The following is a 24898-nucleotide window of genomic DNA, read 5'->3' on the forward strand; positions in this document are numbered from 1 at the left end:
CCCCTGGGGGGCAGGAGCTGCCCAAAAATGCCCCAATTGACTTATAATGGTGTAGGACGGCCCATGAAATGAAAAGGCATAGGGATTTGTATTGAACATAGCTCTGGATCACAGTGTCATAGAGACGAGGGGTGGGCTCATTTTACTCAGACGACCAATCGGTCTCTCAGGATCATTGTGAAGCTATCAAGCCACGCCCTAGCAACCATTAAGAGCACCTTAGCAACAAGTCCCATAGACTTCTATTGAAACAGATCAAAGGGATATCTCCGGATAGAAGTGTCATAGAAACACAAGGGTGGTCTCGTTTGACTCGGGACAGCAAACAGCCAATCATGCATCACCTCAACACTTCCTAGCCCCTCCCTAGCAACCATTGTTGAGAACCTTAACAACAAAAATCCATAGAGGGATATCTTCTATTCTGAATGTCACAGAGGCATGGGAGTTGGTTTATATCATTCATACTGACAAGCAGCCTTTGGAGATTCATGATTGGCAGCTGCCAAGCCACTCCCTAGCAACTAAACAGAGTACCCTAGCAACCGTTTAGCAGTAACTATATCTCTGCACCAGAAAATCAGAGAGACTTCTGGGTTGATTTATTTCAATCAGGATGGCAAGGAGACTTGATAAGTATCACTATTTTAACTGCCTAGCAACCAGATGGGGTTACCCTAGCAACCGAGTAACAAATCACATATCTCTGCATCAGAAAAACGTAGAGACTTCCGGGTTGACTTATTTCAATCAGGATGGCAAGGACACTTGATTAGTATCACTATGGTATCTGCCTAGCAACCAGATGGGCTTACCCTAGCAACCGAGTAACAAATCACATATCTCTGCATCACAAAAACATAGAGACTTCCGGGTTGACTTATTTCAATCAGGATGGCAAGGAGACTTGATAAGTATCACTATGTTAACTGCCTAGCAACCAGATGGGGTTACCCTAGCAACCGAGTAACAAATCACATATCTCTGCATCAGAAAAACGTAGAGACTTCCGGGTTGACTTATTTCAATCAGGATGGCAAGGACACTTCATTAGTATCACTATGGTAACTGCCTAGCAACCACATGAGCTTACCCTAGCAACCGAGTAACAAATCACATATCTCTGCATCAGAAAAACGTAGAGACTTCCGGGTTGACTTATTTCAATCAGGATGGCAAGGACACTTGATTAGTATCACTATGATTACTGCCTAGCAACCAGATGGGGTTACCCTAGCAACCGAGTAACAAATCACATATCTCTGCACCAGAAAATAGTACTGACTTCCGGGTTGATTTATTTCACTCAGGATGGCAAGGACACTTCATTACTATCACTATGGTAACTGCCTAGCAACCAGATGGGGTTACCCTAGCAACCGAGAAACAAATCACATATCTCGGCACCAGAAAAGAGTACAGACTTCCAGGTTGATTTATTTCAACCAGGATGGCAAGGACACTTCATTAGTATCAATATGGTAACTGCCTAGCAACCACATGGGGTTACCCTAGCAACCGAGTAACAAATCACATATCTCTGCATCAGAAAAACGTAGATACTTCTGGGTTGACTTATTTCAATCAGGATGGCAAGGACACTTGATTACTATCACTATGGTAACTGCCTAGCAACCAGATGGGGTTACCCTAGCAACCGAGTAACAAATCACATATCTCTGCACCAGAAAATAGTACTGACTTCCGGGTTGATTTATTTCACTCAGGATCGCAAGGACACTTGATTACTATCACTATGGTAACTGCCTAGCAACCAGATGGGGTTACCCTAGCAACCGAGAAACAAATCACATATCTCGGCACCAGAAAAGAGTACAGACTTCCGGGTTGATTTATTTCACTCAGGATCGCAAGGACACTTGATTACTATCACTATGGTAACTGCCTAGCAACCAGATGGGGTTACCCTAGCAACCGAGAAACAAATCACATATCTCGGCACCAGAAAAGAGTACAGACTTCCGGGTTGATTTATTTCAACCAGGATGGCAAGGACACTTCATTAGTATCAATATGGTAACTGCCTAGCAACCAGATGGGGTTACCCTAGCAACCGAGTAACAAATCACATATCTCTGCACCAGAAAACACTACAGACTTCCGGGTTGACTTATTTCACTCAGGATGGAAAGGAGCCATGTATTGTATTACCTTGGTAACTGCATAGCAACCACATGGGCTTACCCTAGTAACCGAGTAAAAAATCACATATTTCTGCACCAGAAAATCGTACAGACTTCTGGGCTGATTTATTTATGACCATAATTTTTTTTCTTTTCAAGTTACAACATGCTGTTTGACGAGTTTTGCCACGGCAAGCACCACTCACATTTTCTTCAGGAAATGTACCTATCTAGTTATTATTAAAATACACATTGGCCACAAATCATATGCCACCAATCCAGATTGAGTGATGCCATGTGACACTAAAAGGGCAACACTAATAAAATATCAAATATACTTTGATTATTGTGGACCAGCCGTGTCTGGAAATTATTCTAAACAATTTTGAAGCAATTCACATAAATATAAGAGGACTATTTTAAATATCTTGTAAAAACTTCCTTTATTAAATAGATGAAAATAATGAATTGTTATAAAGGCTCCTTTGATATGGACTTTTATTCTGAAACTGTAGCCATGGTAACAGTCCCGCAGTGAGCTTTATAGTTAGTTGAGCAGCTGCTATCGGCTGTGTCTGTGTGAGCATCTGAAAAGATGTTTATTCCTGTTTGTTCTGATGATTGATGCGAATGTAACATCCAGATGTTAGTAATTTACCTCAAAGTAAGTCTATTTATCATATTTGTGTTAACAGTAATCAGTAATCTATCAGTAAATAGATCGCTAATAATGTTTAAAGTGTGATGATTCATTCTTTATTAATATGCAAATCATTGTTACTGGTTATTCATGATGTCTTGATGATACAATGTTAATTTGTTAAACTGTTATCACCCCAAACGAGTGATTAGATTCATGTTTGTTGGAATGTTTTTCATGTTAGATATGATGTTATTCATACATGGCTGTAGGAGCCATGTAATGGGAAAAGTCACGTGACCAAACGATAATGGGAGTGTCATTAATTAAGTGGGGTTAAAACACCTGTTGTGTGGGTGTGTGTTCATGGAAGAATGGGGGTGAGTGCTGGAGCACATATTTTGTTGACCGTGAAACCTGTACAAAATAAAACAACATGCAAGCTTCAAGGATAAACGCGTCACAGAAGTTATTCCTCCACTCAGCTCCTTAGCAGTTTTAGGATTGTTTATATGTGCCGCTACAAGCAGGGCCGGTTCTAGACATTTGGAGGCCCTAGGCAAAATGTATGTTGGAGGCCCCCTCCATGCCCTCCTCCCTCCACCTTTCAGAATTCACGAGTTCACACTTACATCAAAGTAAATAGAGTAAAGATTATGCGTATTTGGCATGCTGTCCAGTGGAGGGCTCCTGTCATGTTTGTCTTCGTGCTTTTATGTTGAAGTTCAGTTTAGTCCCTGTTTCCCCACCGGTCGGTTTTCTTGCCTCAGATTCAACAAGCGACAGCTCGCCTGAAGTACCGCTAGATCCATTAATTACGCTGAGTAGATGAAGGAGACGAGGGGCAAGGATCTAAATGCAGCACGTATTTATTTAAAGTAAAACAGACTGAACAGGAACAAACCAAACATCCACGATGGGGAAAAATAAACAAAAAAAAGCACGAAGAAGTCAAGGGACCACGAAAGGGGAGAACAGGTGGAAAGGCAAAGAACAAACATCAACAACGATTGACAATGACTGAACAAAAAAACAGGGTTTAAATACAGCAAGGAACAAACAAGAGAATGAGGGACACCTGGAAGAAACAATCAAGGGAACACCAATCATAATAACAAACTACAAAGGACTACAAAAACCAAACAGGAACCAGGAAACAGGGGCTAAACTAAACTTCAACATAAGAGCACAACAACAAAAGACACCAATGAACATGACAGAAACCAAACAGGAAACAGCACACAGGAAACAACACACACACAGGAAACAGGAAACAGCTTTTATTGAACTGAACTTCAATAAAAGCACGAAAACAAAAGACACCAATGAACATGACAGAATCCAAACAGGAAACAGGAACCAGGAAACAGGGACTAAACTGAACTTCAACATAAAAGCACGAAGACAAAAGACACCAATGAACATGACAGCTCCAGGCTCTGAATTTTGGCCAAATTTACACAGTATTACATTGGATTGCATTGTATTTTGGATTGTGTTGTTTACATCCAATAAGAGATTATTAAAAATCAAAGTGAGGAGATGGGGGCGGTGGAGGGATGCTGATAAACTGTCAATGAACAGAGGTAAGTCTGCAGTATATATACCTCTTATCTCGTTGATTATCTGAATGTGCTCCTCCCGAACTTTGATAATAAAATATCATTTAATACAAAAGACTTGAAAACAAATATGATTCCCAACCATTTTATTTATACAAAACCTGTTATCAGTATTTTTATATTTTTACTTAAACGTGCATATTAATGTAACTTTAATTAAGGTAAACAAAAAAAAATCATCTGAAAAGTCATTTTTTTTTTTTAGCAGTCAGGAAGTTTTTTTGCAGTAATTTGTTCAGTAATTTATTTATGGTAACACACTAACCCACTATTTGGGATAATGAACAGTTTTGTTTTTGATAGACTAAATATAGTCATATTAGAGAAATACCTTATGATACACAAATCAGCTGCTAGTGGAAGTGAAAAGACAAGTTAATTTCGTCAACTGTAATTGTGTGCTTATTCATATGCTTAAGATTGCATACTTATTTTCAATAAATATTGCAACAGTATTTATGATTGGAAAACGAAAAAATGAAGTCTATTATGGTCTATAGTCTATTATGATAGACTAGAGCAGTTAATGTAGGCTAAACATCTGCGTTTTAGAAGATATACAGACTGTTTTAAAACATAATAAACAATGCTTTAGTATAGTGCGTTTGCTCTTTGACTGACAAACTTTACTTTTTCTGTAGTATTTTGCGAGTCAGCTCCTGACTAGGGCTGGAAATCGATTCTAAAAGAATCGATTCCTTGATTCAGAGGCGTTAGGAATCAAGATTCTATTCCACAGGTTGTAATCGATTCCATCGAGGAGAATCGACTCCTTTGTAAGATTCAGTTCAACAGTTAATCATGAATTCGCCTCTATCTCTCCAACAGTTACTGGAAGTCCGATTCATTTCCGCGAATCAGACTCTTTCGGACGGTTCATTTAGAATGTATTTCTTTTTCTAACAAAAGTCTGCATTGTAGCTACATACGCTCGGATTCAAAGTGTCAGAAGCGAATTCAGTCCATCAACGGTGCTCGCGCTCTTTTGAACTGGAAATAACCGTCAAATGATCTATCTCAAAATGACGCTGATCGTTAGAATCAGTTTATTTTTTACAATACATTACAATCACTCAAAAATAGATGATACCTGAATCACGAGCTGCACTTTCTTTGCGTGCCTGCTTAGCCTTTCGCTTAGCAGCCCCTGAAGGATGAGTTCATTTCGGCGCCATCAGATACATTTGCGGAAAAGTTGGATTTTATTCATCCACAATCTCTTCATTCATAAATTCAGAGGTTGGGAGTGACTTGCATGTAAACGGTGATATTAATTGGTTTAACTACAGGTGAATGACAATTGTTATATCCAATGGACAAACAGCATAGTATTTTGCTGCTCTTGATTGGTGGATAAGCATGTGTATGTTTTGGAGGCCCCGCCTCCAAGGCCGAGGCCCTAGGCAACTGCCTAGTTCGCCTGTAGGTAGCGCCGGCCCTGGCTACAAGTTAGTCAACAAAATTGTTTGTTTGAGGACGTGAACGCGTCTACTTTGGATTCAGGGAAGAGGCCCTCGCGCTTTTATTGGACGGAAAGGAAGCGCAGCGCTGACTGATGGAGATTTGCCCAGCTCTCGCTTGTTTTAATGAGGATTATTGCACATTGAACCTTCAACGCAACAGGACAGACGTCTTTGGATACGTTTGCTGCTAACAATCATCGCACAATTGGACGTTCAAAGCAACAGGACCGACGTCTTCGGATACGTTTGCTGCTGTTGAACTGGTAGGACATTGGGTTTTTACGTGTCTTTGCTTGTGTTCGCGTATGATTTGAAATGGTCTGGCTGTTTGCGGTTTGTTTACGATTGATGCAGCGCTGTTGGTGTGTTTGATGAATCGTTGTTTAGACTGTTGGTCTTTTGCGAATCTATTGGAGTTGTGAGACATATCTGATGATATGCGTTGTTTTGGGAAGCGTCTAAATGTACCGTATTCAGACGCGCTGAGGTGTGCGTGCTTCAATCATGAGTGAGATTGAAACGGGTGCGGATGTTGAACCTGAACAGGACACGTGTAAAAGAAAAGTTCAACTCACAGCAAAAGCAACTTCAGAAAGAACGAAAAAGAAAAGTAAATGTGATTAAATGTTCTATACCAGCCATCAAAGAACTCACGCTGAAAAATGAGAACGTTTCAGCTATACAGTTTGAACTTGAAACTTTGGTGCATACTTTTAAAGAAACAGTCAAGCTTCATGATTCAGTGATCCCATTGTTGCCTACAGACGAACAAATCAAACAAAATGAGTGGTTCTCAAGCATTTATAAATGCTGTGATGCATTTATAAAGGAGACAAAGCAATGGATAAATGGAATTGAGAAGTCAAGTGATGATAACCAGCAACAACAGTTGAAAACAGTTGAATGCCCTTCGAATTATTCAAAAAACCAGAATATGTCTCAAATTTCCATGCATAATCAAGATGATATAAACCCAAGTGACAGTATTTCTAATGTTGGAAGTAAAGGATCAAGTCAACACAGCTCTGCCACAAGACGTTCAACTACATCAATAACTTCTTCAACCCGCATTAAGGCAGAGGCTGATATTGCAGCTTTGTTGGTACGCCAAAAGTTAATGAAGGAAAAACATGCAATTGAAGAAAAGGTACAGAACTTAAGGAAACAGAGGATTTTGAGTTGCAAATGGAGATTGCTGTAACTATGGCAAAAGTGAAAGTGCTTAGAGGTTCTAGTGTGCATTATGTTAAAAGTGATGTGACTCATCGGTCCGATAGAATGAATTCCTACTTTGATAAAGGACAACAGGCAACACAGACACTCAACGCTGATGCAAATTCATTTACTCCTTGAGCCAAGACGCAACAAATTGTTTCTTCTAAGGATGGTGGCAATGCAGGTGCCAAGGCAAACAAGGGGAATGTTTCTCAGACAATTTATTCCCAGAACATCTCAAAGTTAAGTAAAACAATTCTGAGTGGTTATGTGAATGCTGGTCCAGGAAATACTGATCAAGTACTCCATATTATGGATAAACAAAATGAAATTACATCTTTACTGATTCTACAACAGTGTTTGTCATCTTTGCCTAAAAGGGAAATTCAAGTGTTTGATGGAAACCCTCTGCAATATCATGCCTTCATGAAATCCTTTGAAAGTGGTGTGGAGCGTAAAACTGAAAGCCCTAGTGATCGCTTATACTTTCTTGAACAGTATACTAGGGGTCACCCAAAAGAGATTATAAAAAGTTGCCAGCATATGCCTGCTGACCGTGGGTATTTAAGGGCCAAAGGTTTACTACAAGAGCATTTTGGTGACCAGTATATAATTGCATCTACCTATATGGAAAAGGCTCTCTTATGGGCAAATATCAAAAGTGAAGATGTCAGAGCTTTACAGGATTATAGTCTGTTCCTAAGAAGCTGTTGTAACTCCATGGAAGATATTCAGTATTTTCATGAGTTGGATACACCCTCTAATATGTTGACTGTAGTGAAGAAATTACCATACAAATTGAGGGAAAAATGGAGATCTGAAGTCTGTGAATTGCAGGAAGCTGTCAATCAAAGAGCTACCTTCAGCGACATTGTTAACTTTGTTGAAAGACAAGTAAAAATAATGACTGATCCAGTTTTCGGAGACATACAGGATGGTCCAGCATTAACAGGAAATAAATTGTTTAACAAAGGCAAGTCTCAGTCTTATCGTAAATCTAAAAGAAGCAGTTTTGCTACTACCGTTACAGCAATGGAGAATAAATCAGAAATTGGAACCTGCAAAAAAGAAATCGTTTCACCCGGCAACAAGAGTTGTTTGTTTTGTAGACGTGTACATGCTCTGGAATTGTGCCCTCTATTGGAAAAGAGGAGTCATGGTGAGAAGATTACGTTCTTAAAAGAGAATGGCGTTTGTTTTGGCTGTATGTGCACAGGGCACATCAGTAGAGATTGTAGAAATCGCCTTTCATGTAAAGTGTGTAATCTTAGGCACCCAAGTATACTTCACATCTACCCAAGAGAAAAGGAGACCGATTCAAAACCCATCAGGAGACAAATGGACACTGTAATGGGCAGTGCTCTGGAATCTGTTGAGTCCAGTGGATTTATTGGGGCTGGTGAATTTGAATGTAAACTTTCCATAGTTCCTGTACAAGTGAAATCTAAAAAGGAAATAAGATTGTGATTACTTATGCTTTTCTGGATCAAGGTAGCACTGCAGTATTTTGTACACCTGCACTGATGAACAGACTTGGTCTTTCAGGTAAAAAGACTAATATTCTCTTGCGTACTATGGGACAGGAGAAAGTTACAACTACCCATGTTGTTTCTGGATTAGAGGTGGCTGGTTTGAATAAAGATGACTTTTGGGAATTGCCTGATGCCTATACACAAAATACCATGCCTGTGCATAGTGGAAACATCCCAAGACAAAAGGATCTAAAGAGATGGCCACATCTGAAACATGTGACTCTACCTGAAATTGACTCTGAAGTTGAATTGCTTATAGGAATCAATGCCCCAAGGGTTATGGAGCCAATTCAAGTGATCTGCAGTGTCAATAATGGACCATATGCAATTAAAACCAGGTTGGGATGGACCGTAAATGGTCCACTAAGAGGAGATAGTGGTGACCAGTCTGCTTTTGAGTATCCTGATGTTACAGTTAACAGGATTTCAGTTTCAAACTTGGGAGAGCTTTGGCAACAACAATTCAAGGTTGATTTTCCTGAGTGTAACAAAAATGAACAAGTTGGGTTTTCAAGAGAAGATCACAAGTTCATCGAGATGGTAACAGACTCATTAAAGCTTGTAGATGGTCATTATTCTATTGGCTTACCTTTGAGGAAGAAAAATGTTTGTATGCCAGACAACAGGACAATTGCGGAACAGCGTGCTCTGAACCTAAAGAAAAGGTTGAAAAAGGATGTTTCATTTCATTCTGAATACTCTGTTTTCATGAAAGACCTTATTTCTAAAGGTTATGCAGAGAGAGTGCCAACGGAGGACTTAGGACGTAGCGACGGGAAGGTATGGTACATGCCCCATCACGGTGTCCATCACCCACGAAAAGGAAAGCTCCGGGTTGTATTTGATTGTGGTGCTACATTTCGAGGGATATCTTTGAATACCCAACTGTTACAGGGTCCAGATCTCACCAGTTCATTGATTGGAGTGATATCCAGATTCAGGAAGGAAAGAGTTGTAATCACAGCAGATATTGAAGCCATGTTTCATCAGGTGAGGGTGCCAAAAAATGATGCAGATATGCTGAGATTTCTTTGGTGGCCTGATGGTGACCTTACTCAAAATATGGTCGAGCACCGCATGGTTGTGCATCTCTTCGGAGCTACTTCATCACCCAGTTGTGCAAATTTTGCCCTCAGAAGGTGTGCTGAAGACAACAAAGACTTCAGCAAGGACGTATTTGAAGCAATCTTGCATTGTTTTTATGTGGATGACTGTCTGTTGTCAGTAAATTCAGATGAAAAGGCTGTTTCACTGTATCACGACCTTGTTGCTATTTGTGCGAAAGGAGGTTTTTCACTGACAAAATGGATAAGTAACAATCGAGATGTTCTGGCAAAAATTCCAGAGGAATTAAGAGCAAACAATGTGAAGGATTTGGATTTGGACCGAGATTTACTTCCAGTGGAAAGAGTGCTGGGAGTACAATGGTGCATACAATCTGATGCCTTCAAGTTCAAGATTGTGTTGCAGCAAAGACCTTTGACCAAAAGAGGGATCCTGGCTACCATGAGTTCTGTCTATGATCCTTTAGGAATCCTGTCTCCTGTAATTTTGTATGCAAAAAGATCTTGCAAGATTTGTGCAGGAAGAAACTAGGCTGGGACGAAATTATTCCTGCTTCAAATGCTCAGGAGTGGATCAAGTGGTTGGACGGATTAGCGTGAATTGGAAAACTTCAAAATCGATAGATGCTTCAAACCAACGGGTTTCGGAGAAGTGAGCACAGCACAATTACACCACTTTTCCGACGCAAGTGAAGATGGTTATGGAGTAGTTTCAGTATCTGCTTTTGCATAATGTTGACTCACAATCGCACGTCGCCTTTGTAATGGGGAAAGCTAGAGTAGCTCCTTTGAAGTTGGTGTCTATCCCTCGAATGGAACTTACTGCTGCAACACTGGCAAGTCGAATGGATTCAATGTGGAGATTGGAACTGTGCATGGACTTTCAAGACTCTGTCTTCTGGACTGACAGCACTTCTGTACTTAAATATATCAAAAACGAAGTCTCTAGGTACAAAACATTTGTCGCCAACAGAGTTTCGGAAATCCTAAAGGTGTCTCGATCATCACAATGGCGGTATGTGAACACTGCAATTAATCCAGCAGATATAGCTTCTAGAGGGTTGAGAGTGGAATCATTCCTGAAGAACAAGAATTGGGTGTTTGGACCTCAGTTTCTTCTTTTGCCTGAACAGGAGTGGCCAGTTAATCCTATTGACCTGGGGGAATGTTCACTAGATGATCCAGAGATAAAATCAAGTGTCACAGTCAACGCTGTACAAATAGAAGAGAATATGATGTTACAAAATACTTCATCCAGTATTTCTCCTCTTGGACCTTTTTGAAGCAGTCAGTGGCTTGGATCCTCAGATTTAAGCAATTACACCTCAATCTAAGCCAGAAGAGGAAATTACTGAGTACGTCTTTAATACAATCTGGCATGAACAAAAACCAACAAACGCAACATTTGAAAGAGGAAATGGAGAAAATCAAGGCACAATGTGTCAAAAGTGAGCTTTCTGTGATAGAGCTAAAGAAAGCTGAATTGGAGGTAATTCGTTACTGCCAAAGAAAAAGATACTCCGATGAAATCTCAAGCTTGCAAAAGGGAGAAAATGTGAAAAAGAACAGTCACATTTATAAGCTCAATCCCATCCTTGAAGAAGGTGTTTTAAGAGTCGGTACGTTTGAGTAGGGCAGTTATGCCTGAAGAGACAAAACATCCCGCTATACTTGCTAAGGATTTTCACATCTCAGACCTCATTCTTAAACATATACATCAAGAGGTGGGTCATGGTGGTCGAAACTATATGCTATCAAGGTTGCATCAGAGGTACTGGATACCTGGCGCCAGTGGAGCCATAAGGACGATATTGTCCAAGTGTGTGACCTGCAAGCGTTTGCAAGCAGCTCCAGGGCATCAACAGATGGCAAACCTACCACTGAATAGAGTTTCTCCAGATAAACCTCTATTTACATACGTCGGAGTCGACTGTTTTGGACCCTTTGAAATTAAGAGCAGGAGAAGTATTGTGAAGAGATACGGAGTTATCTTCACATGTCTAGCCATTCGTGCTATTCATATTGAAGTGGTACAATCATTGGATACTGATTCCTTTATTAACGCACTGCGACGATTTATCGCAAGATGTGGACAAGTCTTGGAAATACAATCTGACAATGGTACAAATTTTCATGGAGCGGAACGCGAGTTAAGGCAAGCTATTGAATGCTGGAACCAATCTCAGATCAACAACATGCTTCTGCAGAAGGGAATAAAGTGGATTTTTAATCCCCCAACCAGTTCACATCACGGAGGCATATGGGAAAGAATGATTAGGTCTGTAAGAAAAGTACTTAATGCCACCTTAAGAACACAAAACCTTGATGAAGAAGGTCTTCATACAGTTCTATGTGAAGCTGAAGCCATTATTAATGGACGTCCCATTACTAAGGAATCTACTGACACCAATGATTTGGAAGCACTGACACCCAATCATTTGCTGCTGTTAAAGACTACCCCATCATTGCCACCAGGGGTCTTTCAAAAGGAGGATATATATGCTCGTCGTCGATGGAAACGGGTGCAATATATATCAGACCTATTCTGGAAACGATGGACAAAGGAGTACTTGCCTCAACTGCAAGAGCGGCAAAAATGGTCAGCTCCATCTCGCAACTTCGTTCCAGGTGATATCGTGCTTTTGGTTGATGACTTAGCACCACGTAATTCATGGATAACTGGAAAAGTGATTCAGACATTCCCAGATAATCAAGGCTTTGTTCGTCAAGTGAGACTTAAGACCAAGACAAACTGTTTGATTAGACCAGTGACAAAAATCTGCCTTCTGCAAGAGGTGGATATTTGACATTTTTCTTTAAAAGAGAACACAGACATTGACTTATCACATTGACACACCATATATTTTTCACTTTACATTGATTGTAAATTCACTCTGTGCTGACACTGTGTTATGGACTTTACAAGGACTCCGTACTGAATAATTGATGTATTGTAAATGTGCAAACATTTGATTGACGTAAAAATGTTTTTGTATTTTGAGATCTTGTATTTATAAATGTCTCCTATGTGTATTTAATATAATTATTGATTTATAATAATTAGGGGCTGGTATGTAGGAGCCATGTAATGGGAAAGTCACGTGACCAAACGATAATGGGAGTGTCATTAATTAAGTGGGGTTAAAACACCTGTTGTGTGGGTGTGTGTTCATGGAAGAATGGGGGTGAGTGCTGGAGCACATATTTTGTTGACTGTGAAACCTGTACAAAATAAAACAACATGCAAGCTTCAAGGATAAACGTGTCACAGAAGTTATTCCTCCACTCAGCTCCTTAGCGGTTTTAGGATTGTTTATATGTGCCGCTACAATGGCAATTGTATGTTATTAACACCCACTAATCGCTCATGTTATCCTGTAAAATACCTTGTTTCTGTTTATTGGACGATATATTTGGCACAGAAATGTCCCTAAAGTGAATTAAGAATATTTTGGTTTCCTTATGTAACAATGAATGCCTGTTATTGTGTATATATTCAGTTTATTCATTGCCTTTATTGTATTTCTTGTTTTCAGACTCCAAAACCATCCTTATGTACATCACTGAATTTACATCTGTGGTCCATTCACCTACCATCAATACACAGTGATTAAGGTGAACATCTGTCTCCTCATCATTTGTGCTCTGACTTTAATGCTTATGATATTAAAATATATTTTATTGTCACACTTCATGTATTTATCACTGATACAAACAACTGCAACTCAATGAACTGTAAGCTGTGAAGAGAAAATGTAACATTGTTTGATTTCTGTGCATGCCCTGAGATTAAATCCTGCAGTCTTTCTGAATACTGTAAGAAAATGATACAGTAGATCTGCTTTGTTCTTGTCTAATGAAGTCAGTAGATTTGACATGCAATTTTTAAGAATGGAGAAGGCATGGAAATTATTGATACTCATTTCACAACATTTCACAAAACTGAACGGAAATTAAAGATCTGCTTTGTTCTTATGATGCTTAAATACTATAAAGTCTCTTGCCAGATTTTGGTCATGACCATCAAAATGATTCAATGACTCGCTCATTACACTTAAGACGCTCATTTGTCGCCACCTAGTGGCATCTCCAGAAGTGTTCACTGAAATAGTCAATGAAACTGAACACATTTGTGAAACACAAGCAAGCCACAACAAAATGTCTTTTATTATTGCTGCTAATTCTGAACATACTTGCAGATCATCTTCTATACTTGAATAGCAGCCAATCAGGAAGCAGCTCACAACACACAAACACAGATAGAAAACTACAATGTTACACACACAAAACACCACAGGGTCATAACAGTTCTTCTATATGTGTAAGGTCTATTGTTGCACCTTGAAGAAACAAACGGACATTTTTAATCATTATTTTGTGATAAGAGATAATTACTAACATCAGGGGAATCCAGACAAAACATCTGATCTGTTTAAGGGAATATGACATGCATGTTTTGGGCTATAAATTATAATATAATATCTGCTCAACTCTCTCTTGGGCTTTCTGCTTCACTCTCAGACCTCGTGACCTCTCCACAGTTTATTTTACTTCGTCTTGATTGAGATTTTAGCATTAGACTTAATCTTAGTTTCAGTTAATACAAGATATTTACTATAACATTCAACATTTATTCTATTTCATTTTATTTGCTTTATTTAATGTATTTCATTTGTTTTGCATTTTAAAGATTTGTTATTCATGTCCAATAAATATCATGATTGATAAAATGTATTACTCATTTTGTGTACAAAATTGTACCCTAAATATCTTTTGTGTACCTTTAAATGTACAATTATATTTTTGTTCCACTGAGGGGGGAAAAATTACCTTTTTGTTTTGATCAAACACATATGGCACCAAAATAAGGGTAAATAATCCAATGGCAGGTTTGTACTTTAAACTGTGTATTTATGTCTGAGAGTGAATAATTATTTTATTTTGTCATCTTTGCTGTTGTAAATACATTCATCTGTAAATTAATCTCATTAGAAATCATTACAGATGATCAGTGGTGCAGAGTTTTCATTCCAATCATAACCTAAACCAAAAAATGGACAGAGTTTCTCACTGAAATACTGACCAGTGAAAGAGTAGATATGAGACCTGTCCTCCACATCATAAAAGGAGACCAGACCCTCCTCATAATCCACAAACACACCCACCCTCTGTGGATCCACACTCAGAGAAAGAGAGACAGGTTGAGAATCACAAGCCCAATATTCCCCATCTCTCAGCTGCACAGTCCAGTATCCGATCACAGGATTCAGATTAATCCTTCCCTTCCTGTTAATGGATTCTCTGGTGACTCCTAAATCCCACTCAGTTTGCCCCGTCACCTGCACCTCAAAGTAAAAACACCCTGAGGAGAATCCTTCCTTTCCCAGGACGGCAAGATATTCATCAAACGTGTCACTTTGCTCTTTTTCTCTATTGTTCACTTCTGTTGATCGTGTGTTTCCGTCTCTCACTTGTTTCCCGTCATCAGACACAGTGAGACGTGGATGAGCTGAATAAGGATTCAGAGTCACGGTCACTGTTAAAAAGATTATTCTGCTTTAATGATGTGTAACAACAACAATAATAAAACACCTCATGGAGACATTAATTAGATAAATCACTAAATCAAAACAACACTAAGAGTTACAACAACAAGAGAATAACTTAACACAGGTGACGGACATAAAGGATAATAAAAGCAACATGAACACAACAATCAAAACATTGCAGATATCAGAGAGATCACAACTGAACATGTGAGAATAAATACATTGTTTTAAGTTTCTTTTGTTTGTATTTACAGTTACTCATCTGCATGTTTACTGTTTACTCATCTGCATATTTACTGTTTACTCATCTGCATGTTTATTGTTTACTCACCTGCATGTTTACTGTTTACTCATCTGCATGTTTATTGTTTACTCACCTGCATGTTTATTGTTTACTCATCTGCATGTTTACTGTTTACTCATCTGCATATTTACTGTTTACTCATCTGCATGTTTATTGTTTACTCATCTGCATATTTACTGTTTACTCATCTGCATGTTTATTGTTTACTCACCTGCATGTTTACTGTTTACTCATCTGCATGTTTATTGTTTACTCACCTGCATGTTTACTGTTTACTCGTCTGCATGTTTACTGTTTACTCATCTGCACGTTTACTGTTTACTCATCTGCATGTTTACTATTTACTCATCTCCATGTTTACTGTTTACTCATCTGCACGTTTACTGTTTACTCACCTGCATGTTTACTGTTTACTCACCTGCATGTTTACTGTTTACTCATCTGCACGTTTACTGTTTACTCATCTGCATGTTTACTGTTTACTCATCTGCACGTTTACTGTTTACTCACCTGCATGTTTACTGTTTACTCATCTGCATGTTTACTGTTTACTCACCTGCATGTTTACTGTTTACTCACCTGCATGTTTACTGTTTACTCACCTGCATGTTTTCTGAAACGTGCTAACACTAAATACAGACAGAAAGTTTGGAGTTAAACAGAGATCATGACAGAATTCCTCTTCAGATCAATAATGAGATGAATAATTAAATATAGAGTCATTAAAACAAATTCACCATATGGGATAATGATCTTCTGTCTCTGTAAAAGTAGACTGTGTTCTGGAGGAAGTTCAGAATAAGGAGAAAACAACATTAAATTACATCTTTGTTTCACTGCACAAAGTAACAACAGATTCAAACATAAAAGACAAATTAAAACCCAAATGGCAACATCTTCAAGCCCTTAATTTTGAGTCATGTGTTTATATGATACACAGTTTGTTTTAATTAAATATTGTGTGAATAAAAACACTTTAAAGTTAATAATGTAGTCAAATAAAATAAAAAAATCACCTTCTTGATTTCTCCGTTTAAATCTAATGAATCAATTATAAAAGATTATATACATTGCATACAAGATTATATTAGATTTTATACATCTGAAAATCAGTGAAATTAAATATGATCCATTCTAGTTAATTATAAATAAATCAATTCTACTTCATTATAAATCTATAAATTCTACTTCATTATAAATATATAAATTCTACTTTATTATAAATATATAAATTCTACTTCATTATAAATCTATAAATTCTACTTCATTATAAATATATAAATTCTACTTTATTATAAATATATAAATTCTACTTCATTATAAATCTATAAATTCTACTTCATTATAAATATATAAATTCTACTTTATTATAAATATATAAATTCTACTTTATTATAAATATATAAATTCTACTTCATTATAAATATATAAATTCTACTTCATTATAAATCTATAAATTCTACTTCATTATAAATATATAAATTCTACTTTATTATAAATATATAAATTCTACTTCATTATAAATATATAAATTCTACTTCATTATATAAATTATTCTTCATTATAAATATATAAATTCTACTTCATTATAAATATATAAATTCTGCTTCATTATAAATATATAAATTCTGCTTCATTATAAATATATAAATTCTTCTTCATTATAAATATATAAATTCTTCTTAATTATAAAATAATAAATTCTACTTCATTATAAAATAATAAATTCTTCTTAATTATAAATATATAAATTCTACTTCATTATAAATATATAAATTCTACTTCATTATAAATACATTCAGTGTGTGTTAATTAAATATTTTGTAGATTACAACAGACTTCAGAATTCATGATTAATCAATTAATTGTCATATAAAAATCACCTTCTTGATTTTTCATCTTCTCTCTGTTTAAATCTAATGAAGGAAATATAAAAAACAAGAAGACATCAGACAGTTTATACATCTGAAAATCAGTGAAATCAAATATGATCCATTTTACTTCATTATAAATATATAAATTCTACTTCATTATAAATATATAAATTCTTCTTCATTATAAATATACAAATTCTGCTTCATTATAAATATATAAATTCTTCTTCATTATAAATATATAAATTCTACATTATAAATATATAAATTCTAATTAATTATAAATCTATAAATTCTTCATTATAAATCTATAAATTCTACATTATAAATATATAAATTCTAATTAATTATAAATCTATAAATTCTTCTTCATTTTAAATATATAAATTCTACTTCATTATAAATATATAAATTCTACTTCATTATAAATATATCAATTCTACTTCATTATAAATCTATAAATTCTTCATTATAAATATATAAATTCTTCATTATAAATATATAAATTCTAATTAATTATAAATATATAAATTCTGCTTCATTATAAATATATAAATTCTACTTCATTATAATTACATTCAGTGTATGTTAATTAAATTCATAAAGAATGAATAACTTAATAAAGTTATATAAAGTTAATAATAAGTTCAAATTGACTCTCTTGCGTTCTCCTGTTCTCATATTGTAAATCTAATGTATTGTTAGACAGTGTTTTTGTCAGTTGCTTTAAAATCAAATATAATTAGGGCTGCTACTAATTATTATTTTGATATTTGATTAATCTTCGATTATTTCTTTGAACTTCAGCAACAGCAAATTTATTCTTTCCCTGTTTTCAGAATCAAACATTTCAGAGAGCCGTGTAATAATAATTTTAATGTACACTTAATTTCCTAATCTGGCCTTATTCTGCTGCACCTGCTGTGCTTTCCTATCCCCAAGAGTCCCAGGGCCTGACTGGCTTCCTCTCTGAGCCGCATTTCATCTACATTAATGAATTCATGTAGAGGCTGATGAGTAGTGGATGGCCCTTGCAGTACCACACTAACAAGCTGGGAACTATCTGACATCTAGATATCTACACTTACCATTTTGTGAAACACTAACGTTCCCTTCAACATTAACGTTAGATGGACCTTTTTTCAGGGTACCTCTCAACAGGTTCACTAAACGCCTTGCTGCGTTCTGTTATTCCACCTATTTTCAGTTATTATCAAAGACAGAACACACACACACACATATATATATAAAAGAGGCAAGATGACACTAGCTGCGTGCAGAACTACGCACAAAACACATATATGTGTATTTATTTTTAATTTAAAACATCTTTGTGCACAGAAATTATGTTTTTTGTATTGTGGGCTTATTTCATGACTGCCGTTTATTATTTCAAAGCTTGTGTTAAAGCAACTTTAATAAATACTGTATATGGATGAAACGACAATAAAAACAATTGACTTGAAAAAAGGTCAAGGTGGTTAAATCTTGTAGATAAATTCACTGCAGTAAAAACTGCTGCAACTAGCCAAGATCTCCCCTACTTACATTCATTACATGTTATATGTGAAACATACAATAATTTTACCTCTGTGTTTATGAATAAAAGCTGCGATCAATATTACAGCAATCACACTGAACACAACTGCAACTGAAGTCCAGATGACAAACAGCCTCAAAGAATTTAACATTTTACCTGGAAAACAAAAACTGTGATTCAGCACTTTGAGCACTTTATGTCCAGTCAAACATTCAATTTGATTTAAGTAAAAATATTTATATATATTGGTTGAAAAGTTTTTAAAATATTTATTTTATTTATTTTTTAAGAAATTTAATTTTGCTCTCTTTAGATTCCTTGGATGCTATACTGAGTACATTTAAATTAATAAATAAAATAAACATTTTAAAAACTTTTTTTATGTTTTCCCCAACCACTGTGGGGTTGTCCAAACACTGTTCATGTTAACCCAAGGCTCATAATAGCACTTAACAGGTTTTAAATCAATACACTAAATGAGTACAATACATTATTTAAGGAATATCTGATGGGCAATATGGCTGACATTGAACACTGAATATCCTTCAAATCTGTATGAACCAATTAATCTAAAAGACACCAGACTCAATCACTGGCAGAGCCACGGGTGGGGCTGGGTGGGCCGGTGCCACCTATTTAGCATTCGGGTCCACACAATTATTGTTGTATGCCCCTGTTCCACCAATAGTCAAAAGCTCACTGGCCTTGAACCAGGAACTGTCGGGCGAGTTAATGTCAGCACCAAAGCTTTCAAAACAACAAAAGCTCAAAAAGCAAAACCAGACCACTCTCATTATAACTGTATAAGATATTTACACTGTAAAACATATCAAAAATAGATTGAGCTGGCATAAGATGCTGAATTAAATAATGTTAAAATGCTTTAAGACTTAAGACTCAAAAAATAATGAATTGATTATTAATTTATATTTATTATTTATTATTAATTTTATTCATTTTAACTATTTTGTTGCATCAAAAGCAGCTCAGGATGGCACAAATAAGCAGTGTTGAGTCAGTTACTCTAAAAAGTAATTCATTACTGTGACAGGGCGGAGGGCGGGGCCGGATTGTGATTCTACACACCCGGTCCCTTATCAGGCTAATCAAACCTCCGAGAGGGATAAGGGCCGACTGCGGACGGTGGTGCGACAGAGAGAGATCGTTTACGGACATGTCCATCATCTGTGTTTTTGTGTCTTTTGCTTAAGTTCCTCATTAAAATATTATTTATATTGTCAAGCCGGTTCTCGCCTCCTCTTTTCCCTTGAACCCCCTTTAGAATTACTAACTACTAATTACATCTTCTACAGTGTAATTAGATCACTGTACTAATTACTCTATCTGAAATGTAACTGCATTACTTATTACTACTAATTACTTTCTAAAACCCTGATCAACCTCGACCAGATGAAAAATACAAGGATGGAGATTAAACTGTTCTTTTAATTCTTTCAAATAAATCATATAAAGTCAAATAAATTATTCATGAACTGGTCAAAGAATTTATGGGACAGCGTCAACATCCGTAGGGAGCTCGGAGTAGAGCCGCTGCTCCTTTGCGTCGAAAGGAGTCAGTTGAAGTGGTTTGGGCATCTGGTAAGGATGCCCCCTGGCCGCTTCCCTAGGGAGGTGTTTCAGGCACGTCCAGCTGGGAGGAGGCCTCGGGGAAGACCCAGGATTAGGTGGAGAGATTACATCTCCACACTGGCCTGGGAACACCTCGGGGTCCCCCAGTCAGAGCTGGTTAATGTGGCTCGGCAGCTGCCCCCGCGACCCGACTTCGGATAAGCGGTTGAAGATGGATGGACGTTAAATTTCTATTTTAATTTCACTTTTGTTTTATATAGAATTGTTCTAGAGTCTGTCAAATATTTAACACAAAGTATCAGAACTAATTAAATTACTGAAAAATTAAGAGTAATACCATACTTTACTTTTTTCCAATGAAAAAGTAATTCAAATACAGTAATTCATTACTCAGTAATGCATTACACTGCAAATAATCTACACTGAAATAAATAATTTTGGATGATAAAGTTTTTTCTCAAAACTCCTAATACTTTTACACTCCAGCCTCTTTACATTACTGTTTTTTTTTTTTTTAAATAAAATGATGTTATAACCAAATATCCAAATATCATATATTACAATGAAGTTTATTTGTTGTAATATACAACAAGCTCTGGCGTGCCGGGGCTGAGGCGGGGCCGGAGGTGAGGGAACTGCGCCCGGGGGTCCTCTAATTTCCTATTCTTTCAGGAGGGGAAGACCCACACCCTGCCCAGTCTAGGGGGAGGTAATGTGCGGCAAATACACCACAAGGGTTGTGAAGCCGGATCGCCTTCATCGCCAGCCGGGTCGTCCTCAATCCCATGGGAAGAAGGAGCGACGCGGGGGGCGGCTGAAGTGGCATTCACCTTAATATAAATAGTAAAAACAGAGAAACTGAACATTTGAAGCGGTCTCTTAATTCTTTCCAGAGCTCAAATGTACTCAAACTTGAATATTGTTGATTTATCTTTCAAAATGAGTAAATGTCCTAAAACATGGAAACAATTAGCGAAACGTTAAAGTTGTAAATAAATAAGTGTACAGATCTCATGCAATTGATCATTTATCTTGGGCCACCCACTCAGAAACTGTAAGTTACTGTTGATGCCACTGAACTCAAGGCCAAATTATACAAAATATACAAAAAGTATAAATATCATTATTTATTTATTTATATTTCTTGATCAATAGAGATTCTGTACCCGAAATACCAATGTCTCCTCAAAGCAGGATGGCAAAGACATCTCCCAAGTGTGATTTCAAGACACCAATACATTGTGACAAGTAGTTTCTGTTTGGTATTTTCAGCATTACATTTATTGTTGTGTAAAATGAAAAATCATTTGATTTGTCAAAATGTTTTCATAACTTTGGACCAGCATGGTTTGAAGATTGACATTAATTTAGGGATGATCTGATGAGATTGTAAGTCTACAATAGACTTCCAGCCAGAACACAAACAGAAATATAATTCAGATCCTGAATAAATGCAAAAGCAGTTTCAGTACTTACTGGAGGTAATAATCTCTGTCTCCAGCATGTGATGTCTCAGTTTGACTCTGCAGTGATATTTGCTGTCACTATTATATACAGTGATGGTGTGTTTCACTCTGAATCCGTCTGTGTCTCTGTGTGTGTCTGTAGCTTCAGATTTCAAAGTGACTCCTTCACGGTCCAGCCACACAAGCTCAGGTTCAGGGTACCAGCCTTTGATTTCACAGTGTAGATGAACCCCTCCAGAATGATCAAACCCATCTATTGTGATCAGTGGAGGAGTTCCTACAACTACAGAGATCAAGAACAAAAAATAAAAAAACAGATAAAAAACACACAAAGTCTCTTTGTGTTCATTTGTTACTGACCAGCACCAAAAATATTATAGAACAGCATCAAATACAAAACATGTACTGTATCACAACTCTCAATGCTGGTTTGCTCACCTTCAACTCTGACATTAACAATGTACCAGGATTCAGACTGAACGAAACACTTATAAAGTCCTTCATCAGAGACTTGAACTGTTGAGAGTTTGAGTGATGTGTTTCCTGTCTGTAGTTCTTGTTTGAACAGTTTTGTTCTCCCACTGTAAGACTGAATCTGATCTGTATTTCTGTCTTTATGATCCTGATAGAGATGCACAACTGAGTCTTGTAAATCAAGTCTATACCACTCCACTCTCATGTCCTCAGCACTGCTGTTGGGTTTGATGTAACAGGGCAGAATCACATCTTCACCAGCCACAGCAAGAACAGGATCAGTGGGTCCAACTACATTATACTGCTCTGTTAGAAGAGAAAGACAAAATTGTCAAAACTTGTCGTAAAGGCGCCTGAAGTCCAGAAATCTAATCATGTCTGAAAAGGTCTTTAGTAGAATTGCAGACATGCACATTTTAATGTATTAATTTGTTTTCCCCATTTCATCTCCATTAACCAACATCTCATGGAGTTTCAGGTTCCTGACAACAGTCACCTTTGGCTTGCTCACTGTGGGCCTCAAGACTAATAACTTTATTTTATGATTTCCAATGATGATTTTTAATGAAAATGGAAAATTTAAGAGTTCTACAACTTTGAAGCCATACTTCAGTGGTAAAATTCATGTCTTCAGAAGAAATATGATAGGTGTGGGAGAGAAACAGATCAATATTTAAGTCCTTTTTCCTAAAATGCTTCTCAAAGCCCAGTAGGTGGCGATATTCACTGAGAATGCAAATAGCCAAAAACACAGGAAGGAGAAAGTGAAAGTGGAGATTTATATTAAAAAAGGACTGTTCTCACCCAAAACCAAATGATCACTTCATAAGACATTTATTAAACCACTATTTTAATTACTTTTATTCTGCTTTCATGTGTTTAGTTAAAGTGCATTTAAAATAATCAATATTTTTGAGCCCTTCATCCTTCCAAATGAGGTTCAATGCGTTGATTGTATTGAAAAGAGCAGCATAAACTTGCTACCTAACATCTCCTTTTGTGTTTCATGAAAGAAATACTGGCTTGGAACAACATGAGGATGAGTAAATGGAGAGAGATTTCATGTGTGGGTGAACTATTCTTTTAAATCAGACTGAGTCGATCTGTTCTGGAGATTTATAACAGAAGAACATTAAATAATTATCATTTTTCCCTTCATTATGCTACATTTCTTTCATGTATTTTTCATAAACCTGCACTAGAGACAACTTCCTGAAAAACACTTCCTTGTTTCACTTTTACCTGTGTAAGCTCTGTTCTCCCCCACATCAGCTCTTCCATATCCAACTACTGTAAACATCTCTATATGAAATGCAAAAAATAAATTACCTGATCTTGAATCTGTTATTTCAGAGATGATCAGTAGAGTCATATAAATGATCTTCATCTCTGAAGGACACAAATGCTATAAAGACAAAATATATATATATTACAATATTACCTTTGCCTTTTTCACACAGTCAACTTCAATCACTGGTTAGTTAAGTAGTAAACTTAAGTTAGTCTAGTGTTTAAAAAACTATTACATTCAATCTAAATGTTTAAAACATCTACCTGCCCTCAAATGACATTCATGTCTGACGTACACTGTTCAGGAAAAATTCTCTCAACAACTCAATCTCAATTAGTCCACAACTTACCTTAAACTCAGTATTAAGTGTTAATAATTGTGAGTCTCTGAATAAATTCTGTTAATATTACGTTCTTGCAAGAACATTGTAAGAATCCAGCATTAGACCTTCCTGTTTAGATTTACTTTCTCTTTTCACTTGAAGTGATGTCACAGCTCCTCCCTTCTAGATGATAAACAGTGGGCTGAAACATTCTCTGTGTGCTGTGGACGTCAGAGTTGGCAGATTGAAGTATTATTTAACTTGCACAACTGCTTCCACATTCTGCTGAGTGGCTCAGGTGTTTCCAGTAACAGCGTTCAGTGTATCTACATGCAGAGATTTATTCATGGGAAGGCATTTATTTCTACATTATATGGCTGTCAGCTGATTAAAACAATAAATCGTGTTTTTGGCATTAATGGGACTGATTTCAACTTAATAATTTGTCCCTTATTATTATTTTTTCCCTTCCGATTGTCTCAGCTCCTGAACAACAGATCAAATACACTTAACCTGCAGCAGTGCAGTGTTGATATTTCATATCTATTGAGCTTCAATGATAAATCTCACAATACAACTATTGCAGACTTTACTTTTGTTAAATGTCCCACGTGAATTTGATTTATAAGTACATTGGCCGTTCTCTAACACTGACCAGGTTTTACAAATTACACAAAACAGAATGAAGCATTTTTAATGTTACATTGATAAAGCAGCCTACAGTACCTGCACTTAAATATATTTTATGGCACGACTCATGTTTAATTAATTAACAACACTGTGGCAGCAATTGAGTCATTCAGGTTCC

The 24898-nt window shown here is 36.7% G+C and overlaps 1 protein-coding gene and 1 long non-coding RNA gene across 2 annotated transcripts in view; one reads left to right on the forward strand and one right to left on the reverse strand.

The window, feature by feature from the left end:
- LOC127647267 (uncharacterized) overlaps window positions 1–24898 on the forward strand; it is a 255840-nt gene that overhangs the window by 185728 nt on the left and 45214 nt on the right. The gene's annotated exons all lie outside the window — the stretch shown is intronic.
- LOC127647266 (butyrophilin subfamily 1 member A1-like) lies at window positions 13468–24257 on the reverse strand. The gene is made up of 9 exons (XM_052131414.1): window positions 24118–24257; window positions 23807–23882; window positions 22442–22783; window positions 22014–22286; window positions 18996–19103; window positions 17417–17449; window positions 16271–16315; window positions 16136–16162; window positions 13468–15216 (listed from the first exon to the last, which is right to left on the reverse strand). The coding sequence occupies exons 2-9, from the start codon at window positions 23862–23864 to the stop codon at window positions 14669–14671; spliced, it is 1434 nt and encodes a 477-aa protein (XP_051987374.1). The 5' UTR covers window positions 23865–23882; window positions 24118–24257; the 3' UTR covers window positions 13468–14668.

This window comes from Xyrauchen texanus, chromosome 8, assembly GCF_025860055.1.
Source record: "Xyrauchen texanus isolate HMW12.3.18 chromosome 8, RBS_HiC_50CHRs, whole genome shotgun sequence".
Classification (NCBI taxonomy): domain Eukaryota; kingdom Metazoa; phylum Chordata; class Actinopteri; order Cypriniformes; family Catostomidae; genus Xyrauchen; species Xyrauchen texanus.

What these genes read in the sequence shown, in the direction of transcription:
- LOC127647266 (XM_052131414.1), bottom strand. Translation starts at nt 23,864, where the DNA reads ATGAAGATCATTTATATGACTCTACTGATCATCTCTGAAATAACAGAT. An exon ending in AATAACAGATTCAAGATCAG is followed by an intron (nt 22,784 to 23,806) that starts GTAATTTATTTT and finishes CTCTTCTAACAG; the next exon opens with AGCAGTATAATGTAGTTGGA. An exon ending in TTTTATTCATAAACACAGAG is followed by an intron (nt 17,450 to 18,995) that starts GTAAAATTATTG and finishes TTCCTTCATTAG; the next exon opens with ATTTAAACAGAGAGAAGATG.